The sequence below is a fragment of the Globicephala melas genome, chromosome 2 (genome assembly GCF_963455315.2).
Source record: "Globicephala melas chromosome 2, mGloMel1.2, whole genome shotgun sequence".
NCBI lineage: Eukaryota > Metazoa > Chordata > Mammalia > Artiodactyla > Delphinidae > Globicephala > Globicephala melas.
The window spans coordinates 128,054,138-128,080,693 of NC_083315.2; the positions used below are offsets into that span (position 1 = coordinate 128,054,138).

The following is a 26,556-nucleotide window of genomic DNA, read 5'->3' on the forward strand; positions in this document are numbered from 1 at the left end:
TTCCCACATTTTGCTCCGTGAATGCCACATCTACACATAGATTGACATCATGCTACACTGAACTGGTGTCTGATAGTAATGTGGGGTAATGTGCTTAGCACAGTGAGGGGCACACAGTACGGGTTCAGTAAGTGTCAGCTATTGTCAGTTTTTCTTTTCCACAATACAACATGAGGTCCTCAGAGACAGGATCTTCATGGCTGACTTCCCAGGAAAAAAAGAGAATGGAGTCTCTGTAACATGCTGCAGGAAACCGAAATATGGCTATTCCTAGCCTGTGGCCAGTTTAGCTTTTATCATGATTACTATTCCTGAATAAAAATATGATGCAAGGCTTACCTCTCCATCGACATTCTGCAAACCATACTGCTCACAGATGGAGATCAGCTTCTTCCGGTTTAGGTGACCATCACGGGTGATCCCCAAATCTTCACAAACCTCCTGCAGTTTCTCTTCTATCCAGTCTTGGGGAGGGGAAGGCCCACTTTGTGAGGCATTCAAATCATCTGGGTTCCAAAATCTTAACTGGCCTAAAATAAAAGCATACAGTGTGTTGTCCCTAAAGGAACTGAGAGCCTATTCTCAAAGAAAAATGTGCTTTTTGAAAATAAATGCTATAATAAAGAGACTACAGATGTTGATTTGATTTGATCCTGAAGTTCAAATGAAGTGGAACCACTGGTTCTTAGGCTGCAACTAGGGCCAACAGACACTTTTTTGTTCATTGGCAGCCATACCTGTGTAAGAAATACCATCTCCTGTGCAGTAATGCCAAGGTTCTAGGCTCATTTTATTCCAAAGGAAAATATGCACAGGCTTAGGCTTTGGTGTGATCGGAAGGAAGGCTGGTTGAGAGCCATTCTAAGGAGCTTTATATGCCCTACCTCAGCTATAGCTACCAGACTTTATTATCTCCACTTTCTTTCTAGTCTAAGCTCTGCTTCTACTGCGAAGGAAATAATTTCATGATAAATATCATAACATGATTATAAAAGGCGAGATTAGCCTGTTTCCAAATCTTTACACATACGAATATTCTGACCTATAAGGATTCCAACTTGAAAGAATAAATGTTTGCCAGGGCAAGCTATTAATTACTGGTATATTATGGATAAGTTCTATTTGAAGATTTAAGGATCAAACTACTTATTTAAAAATAAAAATTTATTTATCCTCTATTAAAAGTTCTCACTTCTAGTTAAAATTTACTTCCATATTAGAGATTCTGTAAAGTCATTACTTAAACATGAGCTAATTACTGACAAGATTGTGTGTGCCTGGAAGAACCTCAGAGAGTTGAGAAGAGCATTTAGTGCTACCCCTACTATTAATCAAAGCCATTAAGCCCATCACCGCTGTGTCTTTACAGGTTGGAAACCTAGAGAACGTGTAATTACACTTAAGTACAGTTAATCCAGGGTAGGCTGTGAAGTGGGCTGAGGTTCCGTCAGCTGAACCACAGTGCCATCTGCTGGCCAGAAGATCAACGTGTTTTGATCTATCTTAAATACATCTGAAACTTGTCAAGGGATACATTTTTTTAAACATAAACTTATTTATTTATTTTGGCTGCGTTGGGTCTTCGTTGCTGCGCGCGGGCTTTCTCTAGTTGTGGCGAGCGGGGTCCCCACTGCAGTGGCTTCTCTTGTTGCGGAGCACAGGCTCTAGAGCGCAGGCTCAGTAGCCGTGGCGCACGGGCTTAGTTGCTCCGCGGCATGTGGGATCTTCCCGGACCAGGGCTCGAACCCGTGTCCCCTGCACTGGCAGGCGGATTCTTAACCACTGCGCCACCAGGGAAGCCCTGTCAAGGGATACATTTTAATAGGTAACTATTTAGTTTTGGACTGTTCATAGATTAATGTGAAAGTCTATGTAAGAGAGTAATTAACCCATAAGTGAAATTCTACATCTTAGTTGCCACATCTTGCATGATGCTAAATGCAAGGATTTAAAACTATGAGCTCTCAACTGGGAATGAATTTTTTGTTGCTGTTGTTCTTCAGGTTATTTCTCAGTTGGCCTCCAGCAGGCAAGGTGGTTAGTAAGAAGGCAAGGGATGCAGGAAGGGGATGTGGAGAGTGCCCTGTGAATGGCAGCCCCTCCTTCCCAGGCAGGTCCCACGCACACTCAATTCCTACCTTCTGCTTCATACTCCTCGCTGCGCTGCGTCTTCCAGTTCTAGAGGAGGCAAGAGAAGATGAGTGCGTTTTAGAACTAATTCTGTTCTCCAAGACCCGATCACTCTCTTGCTCTGAAATCATCATCTGAGGGAGTCACATGATTCGGGACCCTTCAGTGCCTTCACAGTTCTGTATTTCACAGTTCTGTATTTCACTCAGAAAGATACTGAAGACAGCACCAGTTCAAAGCGTTCACCAAACTTTGCCACACTAAGCTGAAACCCCAGACTGACAGCACTGAGATAAATTATTCTTGCCACAGAGAGACATTAAAAAGGCTATAATTCAAAATATATTAGCTCACTACAACTCATTCAGATTACAACTGAAAGTCACTAATATACATGGTATATCTATGGAAGGTGAATTGGTGCACAGTGTGATTTTTTACTTGTTTGTGATTACAATTATATCAGGCTACATTTCCCCATAAAGACGTATCTCAACCCTGATGGATGGATATGAGGTGTGAGGGTGGGGAGGGAGCAATGGAGGAAATAGCACTCTAGATTTTCTTACTATTGATTCTGGGCAGAATTCAATTGTTTTTACTTTTTTTATTTTTTAACATCTTTATTGGAGTATAATTGCTTTACAATGGTGTGTTAGTTTCTGCTGTATAACAAAGTGAATCAGCTATACGTATACATATATCCCCATATCTCCTCCCTCTTGTGTCTCCCTCCCACCCTCCCTATCCCACCCCTCTAGGTGGTCACAAAGCACCGAGCTGATCTCCCCGTGCTATGTGGCTGCTTCCCACTAGCTATCTGTTTTACATTTGGAAGTGTATATATGTCAATGCTACTCTCTCACTTCGTGCCAGCTCACCCTTCCCCCTCCCCGTGCCCTCAACTCCATTCTCTACATCTGCATCTTTATTCCTGTCCTGCCCCTAGGTTCTTCAGAACCATTTATTTTTTAGGTTCCATATATACGTGTTAGCATACAGTATTTGTTTTTCTCTTTCTGACTCACTTCATTCTGTATGACAAACTCTAGGTCCTTCCACCACACTACAAATAACTCAATTTCATTTCTTTTTATGGGTGAGTAATATTCCATTGTGTATATGTGCCACATGTTCTTTATCCATTCATCTATCGATGGACACTTAGGTTGCTTCCATATCCTGGCTATTGTAAATAGAGCTGCAAAGAACATTGTGGTACATGACTTTTTTGGATTATGGTTTTCTCACAGTATATGCCCAGTAGTGGGATTGCTGGGTCATATAGTAGTTTTATTTTTAGTTTCTTAAGGAACCTCCATACTGTTCTCCATAGTGGCTGTATCAATTTACATTCCCACCAACAGTGCAAGAGGGTTCCCTTTTCTCCACACCCTCTCCAGCATTTACTGTTTGTAGATTTTTTGATGATGGCCATTCTGACTGGTGTGAGGTGATATCTCATTGTAATTTTGATTTGCATTTCTCTAATGATAAGTGATATTGAGCATCCTTTCATGTGTTTGTTGGCATTCTGTATATCTTCTTTGGAGAAATGTCTGTTTAGGTCTTCTGCCCATTTTCGGATTAGGTTGTTTGTTTTTTTGATATTGAGCTGCATGAGCTGCTTGTATATTTTGGAGATTAATGCTTTGTCAGTTGCTTCATTTGCAAATATTTTCTCCCATTCTGAGGACTGTCTTTTCGTCTTGTTTATGGTTTCCTTGCTGTGCAAAAGCTTTTAAGTTTCATTACGTCCCGTTTGTTTATCTTTGTTTTTATTTCCATTTCTCTAGGAGGATCTTGCTGTGATTTATATCAAAGAATGTTCTGCCTATGTTTTCCTTTAAGAGTTTAATAGTGTCTGGCCTTACACTTAGGTCTTTAATCCATTTTGAGTTTACTGTTTGTGTATGGTGTTAGGGAGTGTTCTAATATCATTCTTTTACATGTAGCTGTCCAGTTTTCCCAGCACCACTTATTGAAGAGGCTGTCTTTCCTCCATTGTATATTCTTGCCTCCTTTATCAAAGATAAGGTGACCATACGTGTGTAGGTTTATCTCTGGGCTTTCTAACCTGTTCCACTGATCTGTATTTCTTTTTTTTTTTTTGCCAGTACCATACTGTCTTGATTATGGTAGCTTTGTAGTATAGTCTGAAGTCAGGGAGTCTGACTTCTCCAGCTCTGTTTTTCTTTCTCAAGATTGCTTTGGCTATTTGGGGTCTTCTGTGTTTCCATACAAATTGTGCAGTTTTTTGTTCTACTTCTGTGAAAAATGCCATTGGTAGTTTGATAGGAATTGCACTGAAACTGTAGATTGCTTTGGGTAGTATAGTCATTTTCACAATGTTGATTCTTCCAATCCAAGAACATGGTATATCTCTCCATCTGTTTGTATCATCTTTAATTTCTTTCTTCAGTGTCTTATAGTTTTGCGCATACAGGTCTTTTGTCTCCTTAGGTAGGTTTATTCCTAGGTATTTTATTCTGTTTGTTGCAATGGTAAATAATTTCTCTTTCAGATTTTTTCATCATTACTGTATAGAAATGCAAGAGATTTCTGTGCATTAATTTTGTATCCTGCAACTCTACCACACTCATTGATTAGCTCTAGTAGTTTTCTGGTAGCATCTTTAGGATTCTCTATGTACAGTATCATGTCATCTGCAAAGAGTGACAGTTTTACTTCTTCTTTTCCAATCTGGATTCCTTTTATTTCTTTTTCTTCTCTGATTGTTGGGGCTAAAATTTCCAAAACTATGCTGAATAATAGTGGTGAGAGTGGGCAACCTTGTCTTGTTCCTGATCTTAGAGGAAATGGTTTCAGTTTTTCACCACTGAGAACAATGTTGGCTGTGGGTTTGTCATATATGGCCTTTATTATGCTGAGGTAAGTTCCCTTTATGCCTACTTTCTGGAGGGTTTTTATCATAAATGGGTGTTGAATTTTGTCAAAAGCTTTTCTGCATCTATTGAGATGATTATATTGTTTTTCACCTTCAATTTGTTAATATGGTGTATCACATTGATTGATTTGCATATACTGAAGAATCCTGCATTCCTGGGATAAACCTCACTTGATCATGGTGTATGATCCTTTTAATGTGCTGTTGGATTCTGTTTGCTAGTATTTTGCTGAGGATTTTTGCATCTATGTTCATCAGTGATACTGGCCTGTAGTTTTCTTTCTTTGTGACATCTTTGTCTGGTTTTGGTATCAGGGTGATGGTGGCTTCGTAGAATGAGTTTGGGAGTATTCCTCCCTCTGCTATATTTTGGACGAGTTTTAGAAGGATAGGTTTTAGCTCTTCTCTAAATGTTTGATAGAATGCGCCTGTGAACCCATCTGACCCTGGATTTTTGTTTGTTGGAAGATTTTTTATCACAGTTTCAATTTCAGTGCTTCTGATTGGTCTGTTTATATTTTCTATTTCTTCCTGGTTCTGTCTCGGAAGGTTGTGCTTTTCTAAGAATTTGTCCATTTCTTCCAGGTTGTCCATTTTATTGGCATACAGCTGCTTGTAGTAATCTCTCATGATCCTTTGTATTTCTGCAGTGTCAGGTGTTACTTCTCCTTTTTCATTTCTAATTCTATTGGTTTGAGTCTTCACCCTTTTTTTTCTTAATGAGTCTGGCTAATGGTTTATCAATTTTGTTTATCTTCTTAAAGAACTAGCTTTTAGTTTTACTGATCTTTGCTATTGTTTTTTCGTTTCTTTTTCATTTATTTCTAATCTGATCTTTATGATTTCTTTCCTTCTGGTAACTCTGGGTTTTCTTTTGTTCTTCTTTCTCTAATTGCTTTAGGTTTAAAGTCAGGCCATTTATTTGAGACGTTTCTTGTCTCTTGAGATAGGACTGTATTGCTATAAACTTCCCTCTTAGAACTGTTTTTGCTGCATCCCATAGGTTTTGGGTTGTCGTGTCTCCATTGTCATTTGTTTCTAGGTATTTTTTGATTTCCTCTTTGATTTCTTCAGTGATCACTTGGTTATTAAGTAGTGTATTGTTTAGCCTCCATGTGTTTGTATTTTTTACAGTTTTTTTCCTGTAATTGATATCTAGTCTCACAGTGTTGTGGTTGGAAAAGATACTTCATACGATTTCAATTTTCTTAAATTTACCAAGGCTTGATTTGTGACCCAAGATATGATCTATCCTGGAGAATGTTCCATGAGCACTTGAGAAGAAAGTGTATTCTGTTGTTTTTCGATGGAATGTCCTATAAATATCAATTAAGTCCATCTCGTTTAATGTGTCATTTAAAGCTTGTGTTTCCTTATTTATTTTCATTTGGATGAAATGGTGAAAGTGGGGTGTTAAAGTCCCCTACTATGATTGTGTTCCTGTCAATTTCCCCTTTTATGGCTGTTAGCATTTGCCTTATAAATTGCGGTGCTCCTATGTTGGGTGCATAAATATTTACAATTGTTATATCTTCTTCTTGGATTGATTGATCCCTTGGTCATTATGTAGTGTCCTTTGTCTCCTGTAATAGTCTTTATTTTAAAGTCTATTATGTCTGATATGAGAATTGCTACTCCAGCTTTCTCTTGATTCCCATTTACATGGGATATCTTTTTCCATCCCCTCACTTTCAGTCTGTATGTGTCCCTAGGTCTGAAGTGGGTTTCTTGTAGACAGCATATACATGGGTCTTGTTTTTGTATCCATTCAGCCAGTCTATGTCTTTCGGTTGGAGCATTTATCCATTTACATTCAAGGTAGTTATTCATATGTATGTTCCTATTACCATTTTCTTAATTGTTTTGGGTTTGTTATTGTAGGTCTTTTCCTTCTCTTGTGTTTCCTGCCTAGAGAAGTTCCTTTAGCATTTGTTCTAAAGCTGGTTTCATGGTGCTGAGTTCTCTTAGCTTTTGCTTGTCTGTAAAGGTTTTAATTTCTCCGTTGAATCTGAATGAGATCCTTGCTGGGTAGAGTAATCTTGGTTGTAGATTCTTCCCTTTCATCACTTTAAGTATGTCCTGCCACTCCTTTCTGGCTTGCAGTTTCTGCTGAAAGATCAGTTGTTAACCTTATGAGGATTCCTTTGTATGTTATTTGTTGCTTTTCCCTTGCTGCTTTTAATATTTTTCCTTTGTATTTAATTTTTGATAGTTTGATTAATATGTGTCTTGGCGTGTTTCTCCTTCGATTTATCCTGTATGGGACTCTCTGTGCTTCCTGGACTTGATTAACTATTTCCTTTCCCATATTAGGGAAGTTTTCAACTATAATCTCTTCAAATATTTTCTCAGTCCCTTTTCTTTTCTCTTCTTCTTCTGGGACTCCTATAATTTGAATGTTGATGCGTTTAATGTTGTCCCAGAGGTCTCTGAGACTGTCCTCAATTGTTTTCATTCTTTTTTCTTTATTCTGCTCTGTGGTAGTTATTTCCACTATTTTATCTTCTAGGTCACTTATCCATTCTTTTGCCTCAGTTATTCTGCTATTGATTCCTCCCAGAGAATTTTAAATTTCATTTATTGTGTTGTTCATCATTGTTTGTTTGCTCTTTAGTTTTTCTAGGTCCTTGTTAAACGTTTCTTGTATTTTTTCCATTCCATTTCCAAGATTTTGGATCATCTTTACTATCATTATTCTGAATTCTTTTTCAGGTAGGCTACCTATTTCCTCTTCATTTGTTTGGTCTGGTGGGTTCTTACCCTGCTCCTTCATCTGGTGTGTATTTCTCTGTCTTCTCATTTTGCTTAACTTCCTGTGTTTGGGGTGTCCTTTTCACAGGCTGCAGGTTCGTAGTTCCTGTTGTTTTTGGTGTCTGCCCCCAGTGGGTAAGGCTGGTTCAGTGTGTTGTGTAGGCTTTCTGGTGGAGGGAACTGATGCCTGTGTTCTGGTAGATGAGGCTGGATCTTGTATTTCTGGTGGGCAGGACCCCCTCCGGTGGTGTGTTTTGGGGGGATCTGTGAATTTATTATGATTTTAGGCAGCCTCTCTGCTAATGGGCTGGGTTGTGTTCCTGTCTTGCTATTGTTTGGCATAGGGTGTCCAGCACTGGAGCTTGCTGGTTGTTGTGTGGAGCTGGGTCTTAGCGTTGAGATGGAGATCTCTGGGAGAGCTTTTGCTGTTTGGTATTACATGGGGCTGGGAGGCCTCTGGTGGACCAATGTCCTGAACTCGGCTCTCCCACCTCAGAGGCTCAGGCCTGACACCCAGCCGGAGCACCAAGACTCTGTCAGCCACTTGGCCAGGTATGTGGGGAGTTTCCTGCCTTTGGGGAAGTCTGAGGTCTTCTGCCAGCATTCAGTAGGTGTTCTGTAGGAGTTGTTCCATGTGTAGATGTATTTATGATGTATTTGTGGGAAGGAAGGTGATCTCCACGTCTTACTCCTCCACCATCTTGAAGGTTCCCTCCTGTTTTTATTTTTAAAGTTTAAGTCAATAAAACCCCACTAATAAAAGCATCCTGTCTGTCCCTCCACATTTATTTCCTCACCCAACAGAGCAAATGACTGAAATGCTCGTACTACTTTGGCACCCAAAATGGTGAAAATTCAGTATTCAATATATAAGTTGGAAACACCCTAAAATGAAATCCATTCGGTCAGTCCACCTAACACAAATAAAATAGTGGTGTTGGGAAAGTTGGACAGCTACATGTAAATCAATGAAATTAGAACACACCCTCAAACCATCCACAAAAATAAACTGAAAATGGCTTAAAGAGTTAAACATAAAACATGACACCATAAAACTCCTAGAAGAGAGCATAGGCAAAATATTCTCTGACATAAATTGTACCAATGTTTTCTTAGGTCAGTCTCCCAGGGCAATAGAAATGAAAACAAAAATAAACAAATGGGACCTAATCAAACGTACAGGCTTTTGCACAGCAAAGGAAACCATAAAAACAACAACGAAAACAAAAACAAAAATGAAAAGACAACCTATGGAATGAGAGAAAATATTTGCAAATGATGCAACAGACAAGGGCTTAATCTCCAAGATATACAAACAGCTCATACAACTCAACAACAGAAAAACAACCCAATTGAAAAATGGGCTGAAGACCTTAATAGACATTTCTCCAAAGAAGACATGCAGATGGCCAGTAGACACATGAAAAGATGCACACCATCACTAATTATTAGAGAAATGGAAATCAAAACTACAATGACCACCTCACACCAGTCAGAATGGCCATCATTAAAAAGTCTACACATAACAAATGCTAGAGAGAGTGTGGAGAAAAGAGAACACTCCTACACTATTGGTGGGAATGTAAGCTGGTGCAGCCACTATGGAAAACAGTGTGGAGGTTCCTCAGAAAACTAAAAATAGAATTACTATATGATCCAGCAATCCCACTCCTGGGCATATACCCAGACAAAACTATAATTCAAAAAGGTACATGCACCCTTATGTTCATAGCAGCACTATTCACAATAGCCAAAACATGAAAACAACCAAAATGTCCATTGACAGATGGATGGATAAAGAAGATGTGGTACATATATACAATGGAATACTACTCGGCCATAAGAAAGGGGGAGGGAAGGATTGGGAGTTTGGGATTAGCAGATGTAAACTATTATATATAGGATGGATAAACAACAAGGTCCTACTTATAACACAGGGAACTATATTTAATATCCTGTGATAAACCATAATGGAAAAGAATGTTAAAAAAAGAATGTATGTGTATAACTGAGTCACTTTGCTGTACAGCAGAGATCAGCACAGCATTGTAGGTCAACTATGCTTCAATTAAAAAAAAATAATAAAGTTTTAAAGAAAACAAAAAAAATAGGTTTCTATCATCTAAGAACCATCAAGATAAAACCTACCAAATTACTAGTAGGGGATGATTTTTAACAGCACAAGCTGACATGAGAAATGGCAGGAGAATATGCATCACTGGACAAGCCCCTGCTGGGATACACAGCTGGAAAAATGCAAACACATACCTTCAAAAAATCCTTGGTAAGAAAGCAACAAGGTTATATTGCTACAGAAAAGTTTATTTCTTATATTTGCTCACCTACTTCTTGATTCATTTGAAACTAGTGAGCAATTAATTAGTTCAAAGGAGCAAGAGGCTCCAATATACTGTTTACAACATCTCATGAGTTTATGCAACTGGGTGCCTCATCTGATCCACTCTTCCCGGATGCCCTCTTGCCCTGATTCTCACCTCTAACTAGTAAGAAATCGAGGGTGGAAGCCAGACTGCCTGGCTCTGAATCCTGGCTTACTTACTGGGTTAAGCTTGGATAAGTTTCTTAACCTCTTTTGCCTCAGCTTCTCCATCTATAAAATGGGAATAAAGCAGTACATACTTCACAGAGCTGGGTAAAATGTTTAGAATTGTGCCTGGCACCTAATAAGCACTATAAATTTTGATATTATTTTTCTTGGACACATGTTTATGTAGTACATATTAAGTTTATATTTGCAGGTTTTTTTCATTACCATGTTCAAACTTAAAGCATTAATTTGAGTGACGCTGGGGAGTACCAGTTATTTATATAAATTTGTAAGAAAAGTGCCAAGCATCCAGCAGATATGCAAAGAATACAGACAGACAATTCACATAAGAGGCAACACAATTAAACAGATATGGGGAAAGGTTCATTTCAATAGCAATCAAAGAAGTATAAATTAAAACCAAGGAATCTTTTTGTTCCCATTAAATTAGCAAAGTATTTAAGAATATAACTCCTATTACCAACAAGGTTATGATTTAAAATAGGCCTGTTTATGTTACTGGTAACAATGTAAATGGATATTACCCTTTTAGTAAAGAAAATGGCTTTATGTATCAAAAGTCATGAAAATGTTCATGCTCTTTGATCCAGTTTCATATGATTTCTGATGGCAATAAAATCAAAGAAAGAAAAAAAGTGTATATATAAATATGTACATTTAGCACTTTTTGTAAAAGTACAGTACTGAAAACAATTTAATATTCAACAATGGGGCATAAAGTATAATGATACGTCATAATGTAGTCGATAAAAGTATAATTATAAAACAATGTAGGAGCATGAAAAACATGAAATGTTAAATGAAAGACCACAACAAAAATGTCATCAACACTATGATGGAAAAAAATATACAATTAGACAAAGACTGGAAGGAAACAGAGACAATAAATATATATATATATATACTTGGTTGAGGGAATATGGGAAACCATTTTATTTCCTTTACTGTTATAAATGTTGTTTATACCATATAAATAGGTACAACTTCACTATTTCTTTTGCCCACCTGCCCCTGAATTCTCACTAAATGAATTCCCTGTGACCTGGGGGTGGGGACAAAGGGAAACTTCTGTCCCCTTGGTATGTACCACTCTGCTAGTCAGCCACGTCCTCCTGTTCTGTGACCTGTGATGGAGAGACCATGCTTGGTGGGAGGTCCAGGCACTTTCAGGAGGGTGAAAGCTGCTCTGTGCCAATGCCTCCTAAACTTAGCAGAGTGTGGGAAGATCAAGGACACTCGTCTGAGATCTGCCTCAGGGACTGTGACCACAGCCATCCAAAGAGGCATTCTTCAGACAGCCTAACCCAATGGCGTCAGGTACAGCAGTTTAAGTGATTTCACACGAACTCTTAGGGCAAGTAGTGGCAAGGTAAGCGATAACTTATTTTAACATCTCCAAGGGTAACGATTTCCCAAGCATTTCTCCATGGCCCTGTGTAAGAAGCCTAGATCCAGCTAAGACCAGCCCTGCTAGAAGGAGAAGCAAGCTTATGCTAAGGGCTACATTTTCATTCCAAGACCACTTCAACCGGAGATTGAGTTTGCCACCCAGATGTTTTGCTATGCTTCTTCCCCATCTCCCCCAAGGGCCTATTCCTTTAAGAAGGGGTAAGCACATGGTGGCTGAATGTTTGTTATTAAATTGCATTTTCGGTGGGATAGGGGGTGGGTGGGAGCAGATTCAATTCACTCACAGCTCTTTTATTTTCATTCTCACTGCCTGGGGCCAGTAGTTCCAATTAAAAAGCAGGGGGAGAGGGAAGGGAAGGCAGGTTAGAAGGTTGGGGGGGGGCGGGGGGGGATTTGATCATTCGGCTACTGGAACACCACCAATAAAAGGAGGCATCACTCTGGAACAAGGTCTTTTAATTGCTGAGGGTTTACCCAGCACAGTGAAAGCCTGGCAGGTGGCCTCTAGACACAGATCAGCCATGAGTACTGGAAGGGGGGTGATCACGAACATCTCTGGAAAAGTGGGAGAGGAAGGGGGTGGCAATTGCTGGGATGTGTTCTCCATACTATTCATAAAAGGAGAGTAAAAGGAGTTTCAACTTCTTCCTTTGAAATCTTATGTAGCCTCTCACTGGAGAAAGAATGGATATGAATAAGTTTTTAAAAATCATTCAGCAATTCCTGACTCTGGAGGCAAAATGGTAGCCGGGGGAGATTGCTGGGGTTAAGTCTGGCCCTGCCACTTTATGTGACCCCTCGACACCTTACTTCATCTGCAAAGTGGGAGTGACCCGTCTGATAGGGACACGGAGGCATATGCCTGGCTCTTAGGAAATGTTAGCTCTTGTTATTATTTCAGCCAGAACAATGACGTGGTTAAGGGTTTAGACTCCAGAGCCGGACTCTTCACTTACTGGCTGTGCAAGCTTGGGCAAGTTACTTAATCCCTGTGTGCCTCAGTTTCCTCGGGGGTAAGTGAATAATACCTACCTACGAGGGTGTGCTAGTATTTGGAAAGCACTTGAAACAGTGCCTGCTGCGAATTAAGTGCTGTCTGTTAAGTAAATAAATTTTATAATTACTATTCCTACTACCTGGGTGTTCAACACTAGGACAAGGGCAGAGGAAAGAAACAGCAGACAGACCAGTGCCAGCTTTAAGAACAAACCCAGAAGAAACTCTGTAGAAACTCCAGCTTTGAGTGTGTTAGTTCTGATGAAGCAATCAACTTTTGATTCAACGTAGGAGCAGGGCCTCCCCTGGGGCCCTCCGCACTGTGGACAGTGTCCCCTGGGTGGCCACATCTGTCAGGGCCCACCATGCTATGTGTGCTGGCCAACAGGCCCCGTGAGAGCGGACAGAGGGGAGACGGTCAGAGGTTGCCCGGTCCTAAAAAGGCTGCTGCAGAAAGAAGTGCCCAGCACCGCCAGGTAGGCTGACAAAGGGAATGCCACACACCGCCGCCGTGGGCTGCGCGTCTCAGTAACGCTGGCCACTGTGGTCAACTCTCGGGCTGTCCTACAGCTGGACAAGGGTGCCCTGCACCTGTGGGCTGCACTGCTTTCAGGAATGCTTTCTTTGGAGGGACACCTGCTTCACTGGACGGTGGAACAGATGGCCCGAGCCTCTTGGATCCCGGGGCTTCCAGCCCCGAGGCCGGGCCAGCATCTGCAGACTGCGGGTCTGGTGCAGCCCCTTCCCACAAGAGCCCAGCCGCAGACCCACCAGCCATCTGCTCCGGCGCAGACCTTTGTGCCCCTCAGAATGTTCGGCTAATTAAAGCGATTACGGGGGGCGCACACGGGGCTATTCTTTCCCAGCAGAGGTTGCTGAACTGATCTCAGCAGCCTTAAGCAGATTTTTTTTTTTTTTGTAAAAGGGAAAGTCTTGCAAGCCCAGAGAGAAGAGAAATTTATTAAAGCGACAAAGCTCCCCCAGCACACTGAGCCCTGGTGTCCATTTTACAAGAGCAGCGCACTTAAGTAAGCACAGGAAGTCTCTGCAGAAAAACAGGATCCGTTTAGGAGATACTTACGATGGAAACCTTAGGACTTTTAAAAACACAGCATCTATCGCATATTTAACTAACAATCCTAAATACCGATAAAGCCCGTGCTCTGGGCAGGGAAGCTAAGTGCACCCAGCAAGGCTGGCTACTGTTTCTGCAGCGACACGCTTCTTAGGACTTCATCTCCACCTCTCCCGCATGTGAAGGAAGGCAAAGGGGCGATGAAAGGGGGCCTGACAGCCCCGCTCCCAATCTCTCTATTCTGAACCCAGGGACAAGCTGCTCAGTTGCAGGGCTGTCATGACTAGAATGCAAATCAGTTCCTTTATCTTTAAAAGCAGTTAAGAGCTACAAGTAAGTGTTGGGGATAACAAGAATCGATGTATGACTTTTAAGTGCACACACTTTTAGATGAGTCCCGCTACGGTGCCAAACAGCCTTCAGTACCGCCAGTGTGAAGAAATGCTGAATTTCAAGAAATCTGAGCCTTAAGCCTCTTCTACCAAGGTTGGGGACTGGTTTTGTTTCACTGGATTTTAAAGTCCTTAAAGGAAAGGGATTCTTTGATACATCTGCTTGTGGTATCCTGCTTATCAGAGTTGCTCTCAACAGATAGTGAATACTGCTCTCCTATTTGAAAAATACTTAATGGTATAGTTGGAAAATGTTACTATTATCATTAAAATTAACTTGTTAACTTTTGATGTGTTGTCGATTTTATTTTCTAGTTGGAAAATAAATACTAGAAATTGTTGACCTGCAAGGAGGTGAGAATGAGGGCTAGACTCCAAGGGAACTTCCTCTGGGGCCAAGACAGGAGGACTTAGCAGAACAGCCACGGCTGAAAGTCTGAAAGCTGAATCTGTGTTAGAATGAAAACATCTTATTAGCTTTGAAGGGGCTTCTTTATATCACTTTCAAGTGATTTATAGTTGCTTCTTGAATGAGTGTTTCATCTCTGAGAATAGCCAGAGATGATCTAATAATACTCAAGAAATATAAAGGGAAACACTGGAATTCCATTAATTAAAAACCTATCCTGATGATGTCATATTATTTGATGGAAACGAATGGCATCAGTAATGAAATTGCTTACTTTGTCAAGGACTAGAACAAAAAATGTAACGGGCGAGTAATTGGAAAATAGGTGCATTTCAACTACAAAAGCTCTTAGAAAAACTTCTCTCAGTCATTAAGAAGTTTGCGCCAGAATGAAATCTTTACTCTATACAATGTAAATGAATAATTTATGAAGTTCAACCGCAAAGTTATGCATATATGAAAATGGAAATAAGGGGGACACAAGTCAGTTTCGCACTTCTGGAAGAAGATTGATTTTATGGAGGGCAGTAAAATCAGTTTGGGGGTTCTTTGTGTTTCTGTTTTTGTTTTTAAATAACGACCACTCATCCTCCTACCCTCACAGTCCGACACAAGGGCTTGGTTTGCTTGTCCATTCTCCGCTGAATGAAGCAATTGGCTTTAACTTTTCTCTCAGGTCCTCACTTAAACTGCATGGTTTTGGCTTACACTACTATTGTCTACAGTTGAAGAAATCATTGTTTAAAGCCTCTGGCTCTTGATAAGAATCTTACTAGACCCAATTTATTCCCTGTGGAGGAAAACAGTTAACAAGGTGTCCCCTGTTTTGAACAAGGGCAGAAAGCAAAGTGGCCCTGCCCCAACTGTATTCATTGTCAACCTTTCCTACCACGTCTGAGTAACACAGAATAAAACCAAGAATTAGTTTTGTTTTTGTCCCCAACTTCCAGCTACCTTAGAAGAAACCCTTATAAAATTCAAGGTCAGTTCAGTAGCCACTGCATATATGGGGGGTGGGAATATATACTCTTCAGAGTCTAAAAACTCCAGAATGTGCCCTTTGTTAGTCTGGATTAATCCAGAATAGAATGTCTAACTGAATTGCCTTGAGTGAAAATGATCCCACAAACAAAGAAAAATCACCACTTTCCTTTCAATACCACCCCAGATGAGAGGTCAGACTCCCAAGGGATCCATTTGCCAGGTAAACACAGTAAATTGGAAGGTGAATGCACATTTCAGCCAGACAGTGGAACCCACCTGTCACTTGCGAACTAGCACATTTTGCTTCGGGGTTTCTAAATGAAATTCTGAAATACACATATTAGTGCTGAAAATTTAGCAAGATTACAGTGGTCTTTCCCTGTACAAAGGCTTTATGGCCTTGTAAAGTAAACTTGGTAGGGGAGACACACTTAATAGTTATGTTAGATATTTTCTGGTTCATCAGGAAAGAAACTGACTGAATAAAGACGGGGGGAGGGGAGGGTGGAGATGATTAAAATGTTTACAATTTATGTTAGGGCTTTAACATGCAGACTGAAACAAAAGTCGAACACAACCACCTAACAAGGTTAAGACTTATATATTCTATTCAGCGGATGAGGCCAAAGCGTGAAGCACTTGCGATGCCACAGTCACAACATGGGTTCTCACCCAAGCCATCACAATGGTGCACCATGAATGGTCATGGGGGGAGTTCCAAACTGCTGTAACTAAAGAAGACTGGATACTCACATGGAACTTACGTTAAAAATTTAGGTGCTTGAAAGCAATCTCTACAATAGCATCACTCTTACTTGCCTGCATTTCTGTTTTCTTGGATGAGACAGAAATGGTGGAGTTACAAGTAGACTACAGAGAATCATGACTACTGAGAATTACCTATAAATTTATTGTACATGGGCTTCCCTGGTGGCACAGTGGTTAAGAATCTGCCTGACAATGCAGGGACATGGGTTCGAGCCCTGGTCCGGGAAGATCCCACATGCCGCGGAGCAACTAAGCCCGTGTGCCACAACTACTGAGCCTGCGCTCTAGAGCTCGCGAGCCACAACTACTGAGCCCACGTGCCACAACTACTGAAGCCCGGGAGCCTAGAGCCCATGCTCTGCAACAAGAGAAGCCACCGCAATAAGAAGCCCATGCACCGCAACGAAGAGTAGCCCCTGCTCGCCACAACTAGAGGAAGCCCGTGCACAGCAACGAAGGCCCAACACAGCCCAAAATAAAATAAATAAATAAAAATTTGTTGTACATGTGGGAGAAGGCCTTCCAAACAAGGATGCATAAAGAACATCGTGAACCACTAGTCCAGGAGCCTAGGAATGAAATGTCCACTCTTAGCAATTCCCCAACTCTTGAACAACCCCAGAGGGCAGCAGGGAAGGGATTACTCTTTTATCCCTTCAGATGACTGTCTGCTCACATATCCCTACAGGATGAGTTCCTAGAAGGAAGCGAGCCACCCTGAGGACAGCTTGTATAGGTGGCTTGTGACACCATTCCATTGCACTGCACCCCTCCCAAGTCCTCAGATACATGAGATAATTACTTGATTCATCTTAGGGCTGAAATTAGTCTCCTGTTGGGTAGCAACAGCCAGACTTCTCCACAGACCTTCTGACAACAGATTCAGGTTCTTTGGTCTTCAGGAAAAATGAGGCCTGTCTGAGGACAGGAGAAACTGCAGTCTCAGGGCAAGCTAGGAACCCCTAAGCCAGGACCCAGGAGTCAAAAGAAACCCACAATCAAACCAAGAAGGCTTGTCTCCAGCTCCCCATCTCACTACTCCTCATGAAATATTCATGTCATGGGAGACCCAGCCCCCTCCCACCTTCAATACTGCCCAGCAGCACTGAGATGAGGTATGAGTCCCTGATCACAAACACACCCAAGGAAGAAATTCTTTTTTTTCTTTTTTTTGCGGTACGCGGGCCTCTCACTGTTGCGGCCTCTCCCGTTGCGGAGCGCAGGCTCAGCGGCCACGGCTCACGGGCCCAGCCGCTCCGCGGTACGTGGGATCTTCCCGGACCGGGGCACGAACCCGTGTCCCCTGCATCGGCAGGCAGACTCTCAACCACTGCGCCACCAGGGAAGCCCAAGGAAGAAATTCTTAACACCCATGGGCAGGAGACAAATGGGCCTGAAGCAACCAAAAGGGAGAAAAAAAGCCAGAAGTTCAATAAAGAACTCCTGACAGGTTCTGAACTCCTTGTAAGTTAAGAACAAATAAATCCCACAGTTCATTGAGAATCTTGCTCTCCTCATCTTCCCCACCTGAGGGCCACTCTAGAATAGGGAAGAGGACCTGGCACTCCGCTGAGCCCTAGGCAGCTTCTGTAGAAGGGAGGAGGGTTTCTACGGCAAGGCCATGCTGCCCAGAGCGTGAACTGTGTTGGCCAACTGAGTGGCCCTCAACCGCTGAGGCTACTGCAGAAACTGGCCAGGAAACAGGAGCGCTATCTTGACACAACAGGATGCAACAAGACCGACGCTGAAGAAACTATGCCACAGCCCGTGAGGGCAGCGCATGTGACCCATGGCCATGGTTACTGCATGAAGCTGGGGCTGGCCCTTCTTACTGCCCAGAGGAACATCAAAAACATCACACATGGGTCTATTAACTTTGTAAAATGATGAATCAACTTGAAAACTGACAGGCTCCATTCAGCTAGCAAAACACTTCATTTTTAGGCAAGAAAGCAGCTGGATGAACTTTGGTTTGAGTCCACTTTCAGCAATTAAAAAAAGGGGGGGAGGTAAAAATGTGTTATGTGATTCTACTAGAGGCTTTCTGGTTGGGATATAACAGACTCTCAAAGTCAAGTCAGTAGAGTCCTTGGGGAGAGCAGACACAGAGATAAATGACTCTCTACAGCACTCTATTTGCTCTCTATTGATGGTGGTCGTTACATTAAAGCTTCTGTGGCTAGTGTCAAAAGGTCACACTTGGGCTTCCCTGGTGGCGCAGTGGTTGAGAGTCCGCCTGCCGATGCAGGGGACATGGGTTCGTGCCCTGGTCCGCGGGGATCCCACGTGCCGCGGAGCGCCTGGGCCCGTGAGCCATGGCCGCTGAGCCTGCGCATCCGGAGCCTGTGCTCCGCAACGGGAGAGGCCACAACAGTGAGAGGCCCGCGTACCGCAAAAAAAAAAAAAAAAAAGGTCACGCCTAAGAGGTTTCTGGAGGAGTTAGGGAAGCTGAAGTTCATTGGGGGTGAAATGATTCTCCCAACATACCCTCTCACTAAGACAAAAGCAGCAAGATTTTGCCCAGACTCAGGCCTCAACCCTTCATTTTATTTACACATAAAACCAAAGCCTCACTTTTTAAACAGTACATCTCCCTGGAAATCAGTAAATAAGATTAAATAAGGATAAAAGAAATATCCTGCCAGCAACAAAATCAGCTCTGCCCAAGAAGATTTCTGAGTATCCCCAGGTGGTAACTAGAAACTCTCTTCTCAAAAAAACAAGCAACCATTTAATTTGTGAGCACCAAGTAACAGTGCCTCAGGTATTGAAAATAGTTGGAGAAAGGAGATACTAGACTTAAAGGTGTTTTCTGTATAAGAAAAGCTTCCCCCGTAAAGTGTTGAGACCTATTTTAACCATTTTTTTCACAGAGAAATGTCTCAGATACATTCCACACTCTTTAGGGTTATGAAACAGATTTAATGTTATAAAATGATACCCTTCCTGATAGCAAGATATTATGAACACTGCAATAACTGAAGTATGCAAATTACTTGCCTCCCTGAAATAGTACATATAACACTTTTGTGCATGTGAGTCTATGTGTTTTCTGGGGAAAGGGCCCTACCTAAATTCTCAAAGGGACCCAAGAAAGGGTCTCAAACCGACTGAACCAAGATGGGAAGTAGCCTCTGCCCCAGACCCATTGGTCCCCAGTGCTGTGATGTTCTAGGCAATGTTTTCCTTTTTGCTTCTCATGGTCTTTCTGTTTTCAGCTGTCACTTCTCACCCGCACCACTCACACCATTTTTGTGGTATCTGTCTCCCTTCTCCCCTCTAGCTGCTTTTCTTCCTCTCTTCTCACTCACATTTCTGCCAGTGCTCCTCTACTTCTATTGTGAGGATAGGTATCACTGGATTTTAAAAAAAAAGGTGATCTGATCAGCAGACCAGTCACGTGTCTTCTAACTCGCAGTACTTGTGGTTGTTTTCATTTTTGCTCAATACTTGAGCCCTTTCCAGTTACCTTTGAGTTTGTGGGGTTTGTAGGTATCTTTGGGTTTGTGAAGATGCCAGATGTCTGACTGCTGGGGACATTACTGGAGCAAGCTTCTTGTAGATTTCAGCAAGCTGAACATGGACTTGAGACAGCAACAAACACTCATTCCCCCCATCAACCTACGATCTAAAGACTACTTTAAGAAACTTGAGGCACTTTGTCTCCTTCCCAGCTTATTATGAGCATCTGAAGTATCTGCATCCCCAGTCTAAGCTGGGATTTACAAGAAATATTTAGAGCTTGCTCAGCATGGCACCTTCAATCATGTTCTATAAATGGTATGCTGGTAAATGAGCCGTAAAGAAACAAGAAAATGTCACTGCTTCTCCTTAATTGGTAGATTATAGCACCATGTCAAATGGAAAGAAGGGAGATGAGGGAGGCAGGGTAATCTCTGACTGCTAGGGAGCCAGACATGCCAGGTGGGACAGAACCACTAAGAACCCTGGTAACTGCCGGGCACTGGGACAAGGATGAAGTTGCAGAGCTGCTTCGTCCCACCACAGAAGACAAGATGCTGGCTCTTGAAATGCCTAACCACACTGCCTTCATTGCTTACCTGTCACGGCGGCTGTCTTATAGTCTGCGGGGAAGGAGCTGGTTAGCTTTTTACATAACTAAAAATAACAGTGCTGTGGAGGAGAGAGATATTCCCAAGAAGAGCTAGAAGTGGCAGACCTCAGATAGTATAAGAATAACTGAATTCAAAAATGTATAAACATAAAGCACGCACAGAAAGGTCAGCTCTCCAAAAGTTGAAACAGATGAAACGTATAAACAACAGAAAAAGTAGTCACATATATCCAAAAGGCAAGTAATAAGATCAGCAAGTAGTTGAAAAAAATGGCTGAGAAAAGCCACAAACCCCTCAGTTCTCCTGTCTCTGCACCACTCTGATATGGCTATCCATGGCTATCCACACCTGTGATCCAGAAGGATGTGCCTGTCCAATTTCTTACCTCACCGCGGTCGCTGGCTGGGATGTGTGAAGGCCTTGCTTCTTCATCGAGTGGCTCAATCACTGTCACCTCTGCAAATTCCTCCACGGATCCTTGAAACTCGGGTAAGGACCTTCGTCCGTAACGCTTCCCACCTCTAACATATTTGGGCTGAGCTTCGAGAGTGCAGTCTGGGCAAGGAGACAAGAGTTGAGGCCACATTACATGACAATCTCAGCCCCTATCTGACACACAGCCTTCGGACACAGCCTCTTATACCAGCCCCAAAATAAACCACCACCGTTTGCCAGTTGTGGTGGACGTGGGCGTATATGAGCCAGTAAGTCAGATGCAGAGCACAGCTTCTAATTCCGAATGATTTATAGCACCCCGAGTATATCTCAGCATGTGATGGGAGAGATGAGGAGCCAGCAGTGAGGGATTTGTTTAAAACTAGGGAATTAAGATCAGGACAAAGCAAGCAGTCATATGTGTTCTTCTGTTTATTAAGCTCTGTTTTGCAGACAGAGGGAACAGGAGAGGGAAGGATCATACTACCAGAGACACGTTGGAAAATGATGATTAAAAAGAACACCTTATCAGCACTGTAAAGTTAGCATTCACACCAATTAGTCTGGAACACACCCCTCTAGTACCTTAGTGAGTCCTTTGTTAACCATCCCACTTTCTGATCCATCAGACAAGCAGGAAGACAGAACAAAGAAACTGACACAGTGGATCCTAATCAATTAATGACAGCTCACTGTTCATATGAAACTTGTCATCAAGATCTCATTATAAAATTAAAAGCTGTGGAATAAAATAGCAAACGCAAAACTGCATTAAGAAAATAATATATTATGTTCTTTTCTCTTCATGAGCTTTGTGTTGTACAAAATAAAAGGAATGTGTGTAAGGGGAAAGTCATCTCTTGACCCTGAAGGACTTCAGCATTCAGCAGAACATGTCTCAGGTTCAGCCTTCATCACCACCCCACCATCATCACCACCAACACCACCAACACCACCATCACCACCACCACCACCGCCATCACCGCCACCACCACCGCCACCACCGCCACCATCACCACCACCATCAACATCACCACCACCATCACCACCACCATCACCATCACCATCACCACCATCACCACCACCACCACCATCACCACCACTGCCATCACCACCAAAATCACCAGCACCACCACCACCATCACCACCACCACAATCACCATCACTACCACCACCATCACCACCACCATCACCATCACTACCACCACAATCATCACCACCATCACCACCACCACCACCACCACCACCGCCATCATCACCACCACCATCACCACCACCAAAATCACCATCACCACCACCACCATCACCACCATTACCACCATCACCACCACCACCACCACCACCAACATCACCACCACCACCACCATCACCACCACCATCATCACCACCACCACCATCACCACCATCACCACCACCATCACCACCGCCATCATCACCACCACCATCACCACCACCAAAATCACCAGCACCACCACCAACATCACCACCACCACCACCATCACCACCACCATCACCACCACCACCACCACATACTAACCTTTCTCTACAATGGTAGCTTTAGAGCAATAAAATAAATACTTCACTCATTAGAAATGTCAGCTTAGAGACACACTTTTTTTAGCACCTTGAACAGAATCAGGAGAACAAAATATTCCATTAAAATATAAAACTGGCAATGCTTTGATTTCAGTTCTTATCACCCACATGGACATACTGTCTCTCTGGAGAACATAATATGTGTTCTGTTTGAACATGACAGTCTTAACAAGGTATGTCTGAACTCAGACATGTAGATTTTTAGATGAGGGCTGTACACAGATCATCAAAACAAGGGTAACTGATTAGATAAGAACTAAAAGAACAAAACCTTTCCTTTATCACCACTGAAACCATGTTGGGGGTAGCTATTACTTTGTAGTCTCCCTGGGAGGACTGGTGATCCTGCGTGACTAACTCTGTCCTCCCCGCTCCCATGCCCTTCCTCTGGGATAAGCTTAGGTTTCACCATTGTGGTCAGAAACATCCTGAAAATGCTCGGCAGAGCTCAGAGTGAAGTATTTATGCTTGCTCTATAATTTCTAGCAATATTTATATCCAAAGTCCCAGCCAAGTCATTTTATTAGGTCGAGCGATTCTCTTACAGGAAGTGTTCAAGCATACAAAAGTTATATTGAAAGTCGCATGCATATTTGAAGGTACCTTTTATCAGAAGACAGTGTGTCAGCTTGTGAGCGTTCAGGAGCGGCCCAGACACCCGAGCTACTTGTTGGCAGCTGACACCCACAGATGCTAGTCAGATAAAAGGCAATGTAGAACCATCCTTAATTTATTACATATTCTTAAATTTTAGTGGCAGACAACAAGATACACCATTAGTGATGATGGGGGTTTGGAAAAGATTAAAGGGAAAATGTATAACGTCAGAAAATGGAACGTGGGATTTTCCCGGTATGAGAACATAAGTCATGGTCTGGGGAAGGAAGTGGCAGAGGAACTCTGAATGCATGCCGCACTTTTTCAGAGGAAAAAAAGCAGTGGGGAAAAGCCACAGTCTTAAAACAAACAAACAAACAAAACCACAACCCACTGTGATTTAATCCAAAATCCACCTGTGGATGAAATATTTACTACTAAATGTTTCATGCTGTGTAGGGAGCAGTGGTAGATTTGAAATAGCTCTTTTTCTAAGCAATGAAAGATAACAGACTGTGCAACATTAGGGATCCTGTGGAGTTCTGGTTTATTTATACACTTACTTATTTTTGCATTGCCAGGAACTTTAAATTAATTCTTAAAACTCGAAGTTAATATCTTTCACAGAATGTGCATACATCACAAAGTCAATTTCTAGAGAAATCTATTAAAATGTAGAATCTTCTTGAATAAAGATATTAGCACAAAGGAAAAATGGGGCATTAAAGTTTCCTCGTAAGAAATTTCACAACACTTCCATACAATAAAGAATTAGACTAATCACACCAATTACAAATAGTTATATTTTAGACGTGAACACACTCCTACAGCCTTCTTTTATTTAGAGCATCAGCCTCATTGTATTTACAAGATAAGAAGGGGAAGAAAGGCATTAAAAGTAAGGAGATCCAGAGAGAACATTCATGGTCAACAGCCATTGTTGTGCTAAGCCTTTGAAAACTCCAGCGTTCTCCTGATGAATTTCAAGCAGGGCTTTACAAGTGCTCAGCAGCAGTCCACCAAACAGGAGGCCTTGGTGGGGATTTCAAGACACCCCTGCCCACCCAAGTTAAAGAATGCCTTACCCCTCCCTTACCATGCCCAACAAAGACTTGCCAAACCACAGCCCTGGGGCAAAGTGTCTTTACTTTATGGGCACATCCAGATGTGATGTATGTATTTCAGGGGTTTAGCCTGGAACAATTTTATCTATGCCAGATAATATAGGGTTATTTAATTTATTAAGAAATGAAATTATTTACACACAGCTTCCTTTAACATAAGTGTAAGTAACTGCACCGATCATAAGCTCCAAGGAGGGACATGAAATGCCAGCGGAAAAAAAAAAAACCGAGATATAAAGGACTGCTTGTACTTCCGGTATTTTATTTCCTTGAATGTATATTTATGATTCTACCTAGATTGTCAAGCTTCTGAGCCATTTCCCCTTCTTTCCTATTTTCCATTTTCCCTGTTTGGCATCACTACATAAAAATACAAATGAGCTTTGAAGGAAAGCAGACAGGCCCGGCCTGCCCAGAGGAGTCTTAGACTCCTGGAGCCCCTGGCGAGCTCACAATGAGGTGCACCAAGAAGAGAAACTCCAGAGGTGTGATCATGTTCACTTTCCAGAACCAGGATGAACCACAGTGCACATGTATGACTTGTGACCAGAAGGTCTTGCACTTACAATAAAAGAAAAATTGAAATTCAATGTTAATGAGAATGACCACTTGGCACGGGCCAGCTGCAGCCAGGGAAAACAACCAGCCCCCCACCTGTCCCTTCGCCTCTCCCTCCCTTCCCCCCTCTAACTGAGCAGGGCAGTTCACACTCTGTACTCTCTCCCAGAACTGCCCCAGCCACCTGTGTGATGTGGATGGCCACTTGGAACACGCAGTTCTTCCAATGACCAAAGGCGAAGCAATGAGGACCCAAGAGGAAGGTGAAATCGTTACCCAAAAACCTCAACACTATTTATTCCATCAACGTTTTTCTTGAAAAACACAAGGCTTAGGACATGGGATGAGGTACCATCCTCAGCACATACATGGGAAGTTAGAGGAGAGTTTCAAAGATGCACTCCAGTATTAGGTGGATTCATTTAACTTACATCTATCAGACACCTGCCGTGGGCAAAGCATTCTATCATACTTGTGGAGGGATAAGATGGATATTGTTAACACTTTTTGATTCAAACTTCCCTGTTTGACCTGAGGATGCTTCCAGGGTGAAGAAAGCCCTGCCTTTATGGTGCCTGATCTTCCTGTTTTGGAATTGCTCATGTAGACCCCCTTGCTTTCTACTTCCCTTCCTGCCCCATTTCGTTAACCTGGGAAATCATTCCCAGAGACCCCACCCCCTTCCAAAGGACCTGGGCACGGGGGATCATCTGAGGCCCTGTCTATACTACATTTCTGCTGAACTCACGGGATTCCTGAAACCCCTCTGAAAATAAGGAGTCAAAAATGAAGCACGTGTAAACCGCAGGACAAGCCCCCCACGAGAGGCAGTCACGCAGCAAATGAGCACCACCAGCCCCACTGCACCTGCCACCTCCTCGCCTACTCTGAACGCACCGTTGCACAGGGCTTACACAGTCAGAGTGCAAACCCACACCTGATACTAAATAAGAGAAAAGGGAAGAAAAGAATCAAATCAAAGAGAAAAGGGAAGAAAAGAATCAAATCAATTGTTGATCATCAAATTATCAACGCAGAAGGAGACAGAGAGATTGAGACCAATAGCAAGGGAAGCGGGTGAGGGACAGAAGACAGGCAGAGAGCTGGAGGCCTATGTGGGGATGGGGGAGGGGAAGCAGGAGGAACTGATGGATTGGGGACCAAGAGGTAGGAGAAGAATGGAGTGATGGGCCAAGAAGGAGAGGAGAGGAGGGTGGAGGTGAGTTGGAGAAGTAGAAAGAAGGGATGGGGAGGGAGATGTCCCAAGGAAGCGAGGAGAGAAGAGAAGCCAAGAGAGAATGAATGACATAAAAAGAGACACCCGGAAAACCTTTGGACACTATCGGCCATTCCTTCTGCCTCCCAGTGTGCCCCGCCTCTGCAGGGACCGTCAGCAGGCAGGCTCCCCACCCCAACACTTCGTGTGCACACAGCCCTTGCCAAGGCAGCTGCTTCCCAGCCACTAGCACCCCACTCCCCAATCACGCCTCTCTTCCAGAATCTTCACACGAGATGCAGAGGTCAACTGGAGCTTTCAGGTCCTCCCCGGATGCAATGACAGAATTTTAGGAGCAGTCTTCACATCATTTCTTACCAATCTGAGTGATGTTTCCTGCACGAACACAGGGGCTTCTGGGCACAAAGGTAATAAGGTGGCTCTGATTAGCCCTGCCTGGAAGGAAGCATCGAGGGGAAGGTTAGCACCCCGCAAGGGTGCTGAGGATGGTGGATGCGTGTGGTCTGGCAACCCCCAGGGCTGACTGGTCTGATCAGATGGT

The 26,556-nt window shown here is 42.6% G+C and overlaps 1 protein-coding gene across 16 annotated transcripts in view; it reads right to left on the minus strand.

Moving 5' to 3' along the window:
• NIN (ninein) overlaps positions 1–26,556 on the minus strand; it is a 104,871-nt gene that overhangs the window by 52,215 nt on the left and 26,100 nt on the right. For 11 of the 16 annotated variants that reach the window (XR_009563133.1, XM_060294802.2, XM_060294806.1 and 8 more), the window contains exons 5-8: positions 23,103–23,192; positions 20,854–21,023; positions 2,139–2,178; positions 340–530 (exon numbers count right to left, since the gene is read on the minus strand). Coding sequence is in view for 15 of the 16 variants with exons in the window: in XM_060294802.2 (XP_060150785.1) it covers positions 340–530; positions 2,139–2,178; positions 20,854–21,023; positions 23,103–23,192 (491 nt within the window). In the remaining variant the exon portion in view is untranslated. The remainder of the gene's footprint in view (positions 1–339; positions 531–2,138; positions 2,179–20,853; positions 21,024–23,102; positions 23,193–26,556) is intronic. The other 5 variants (XM_060294807.2, XM_030854944.2, XM_060294798.1 and 2 more) reach the window with 1 other exon arrangement.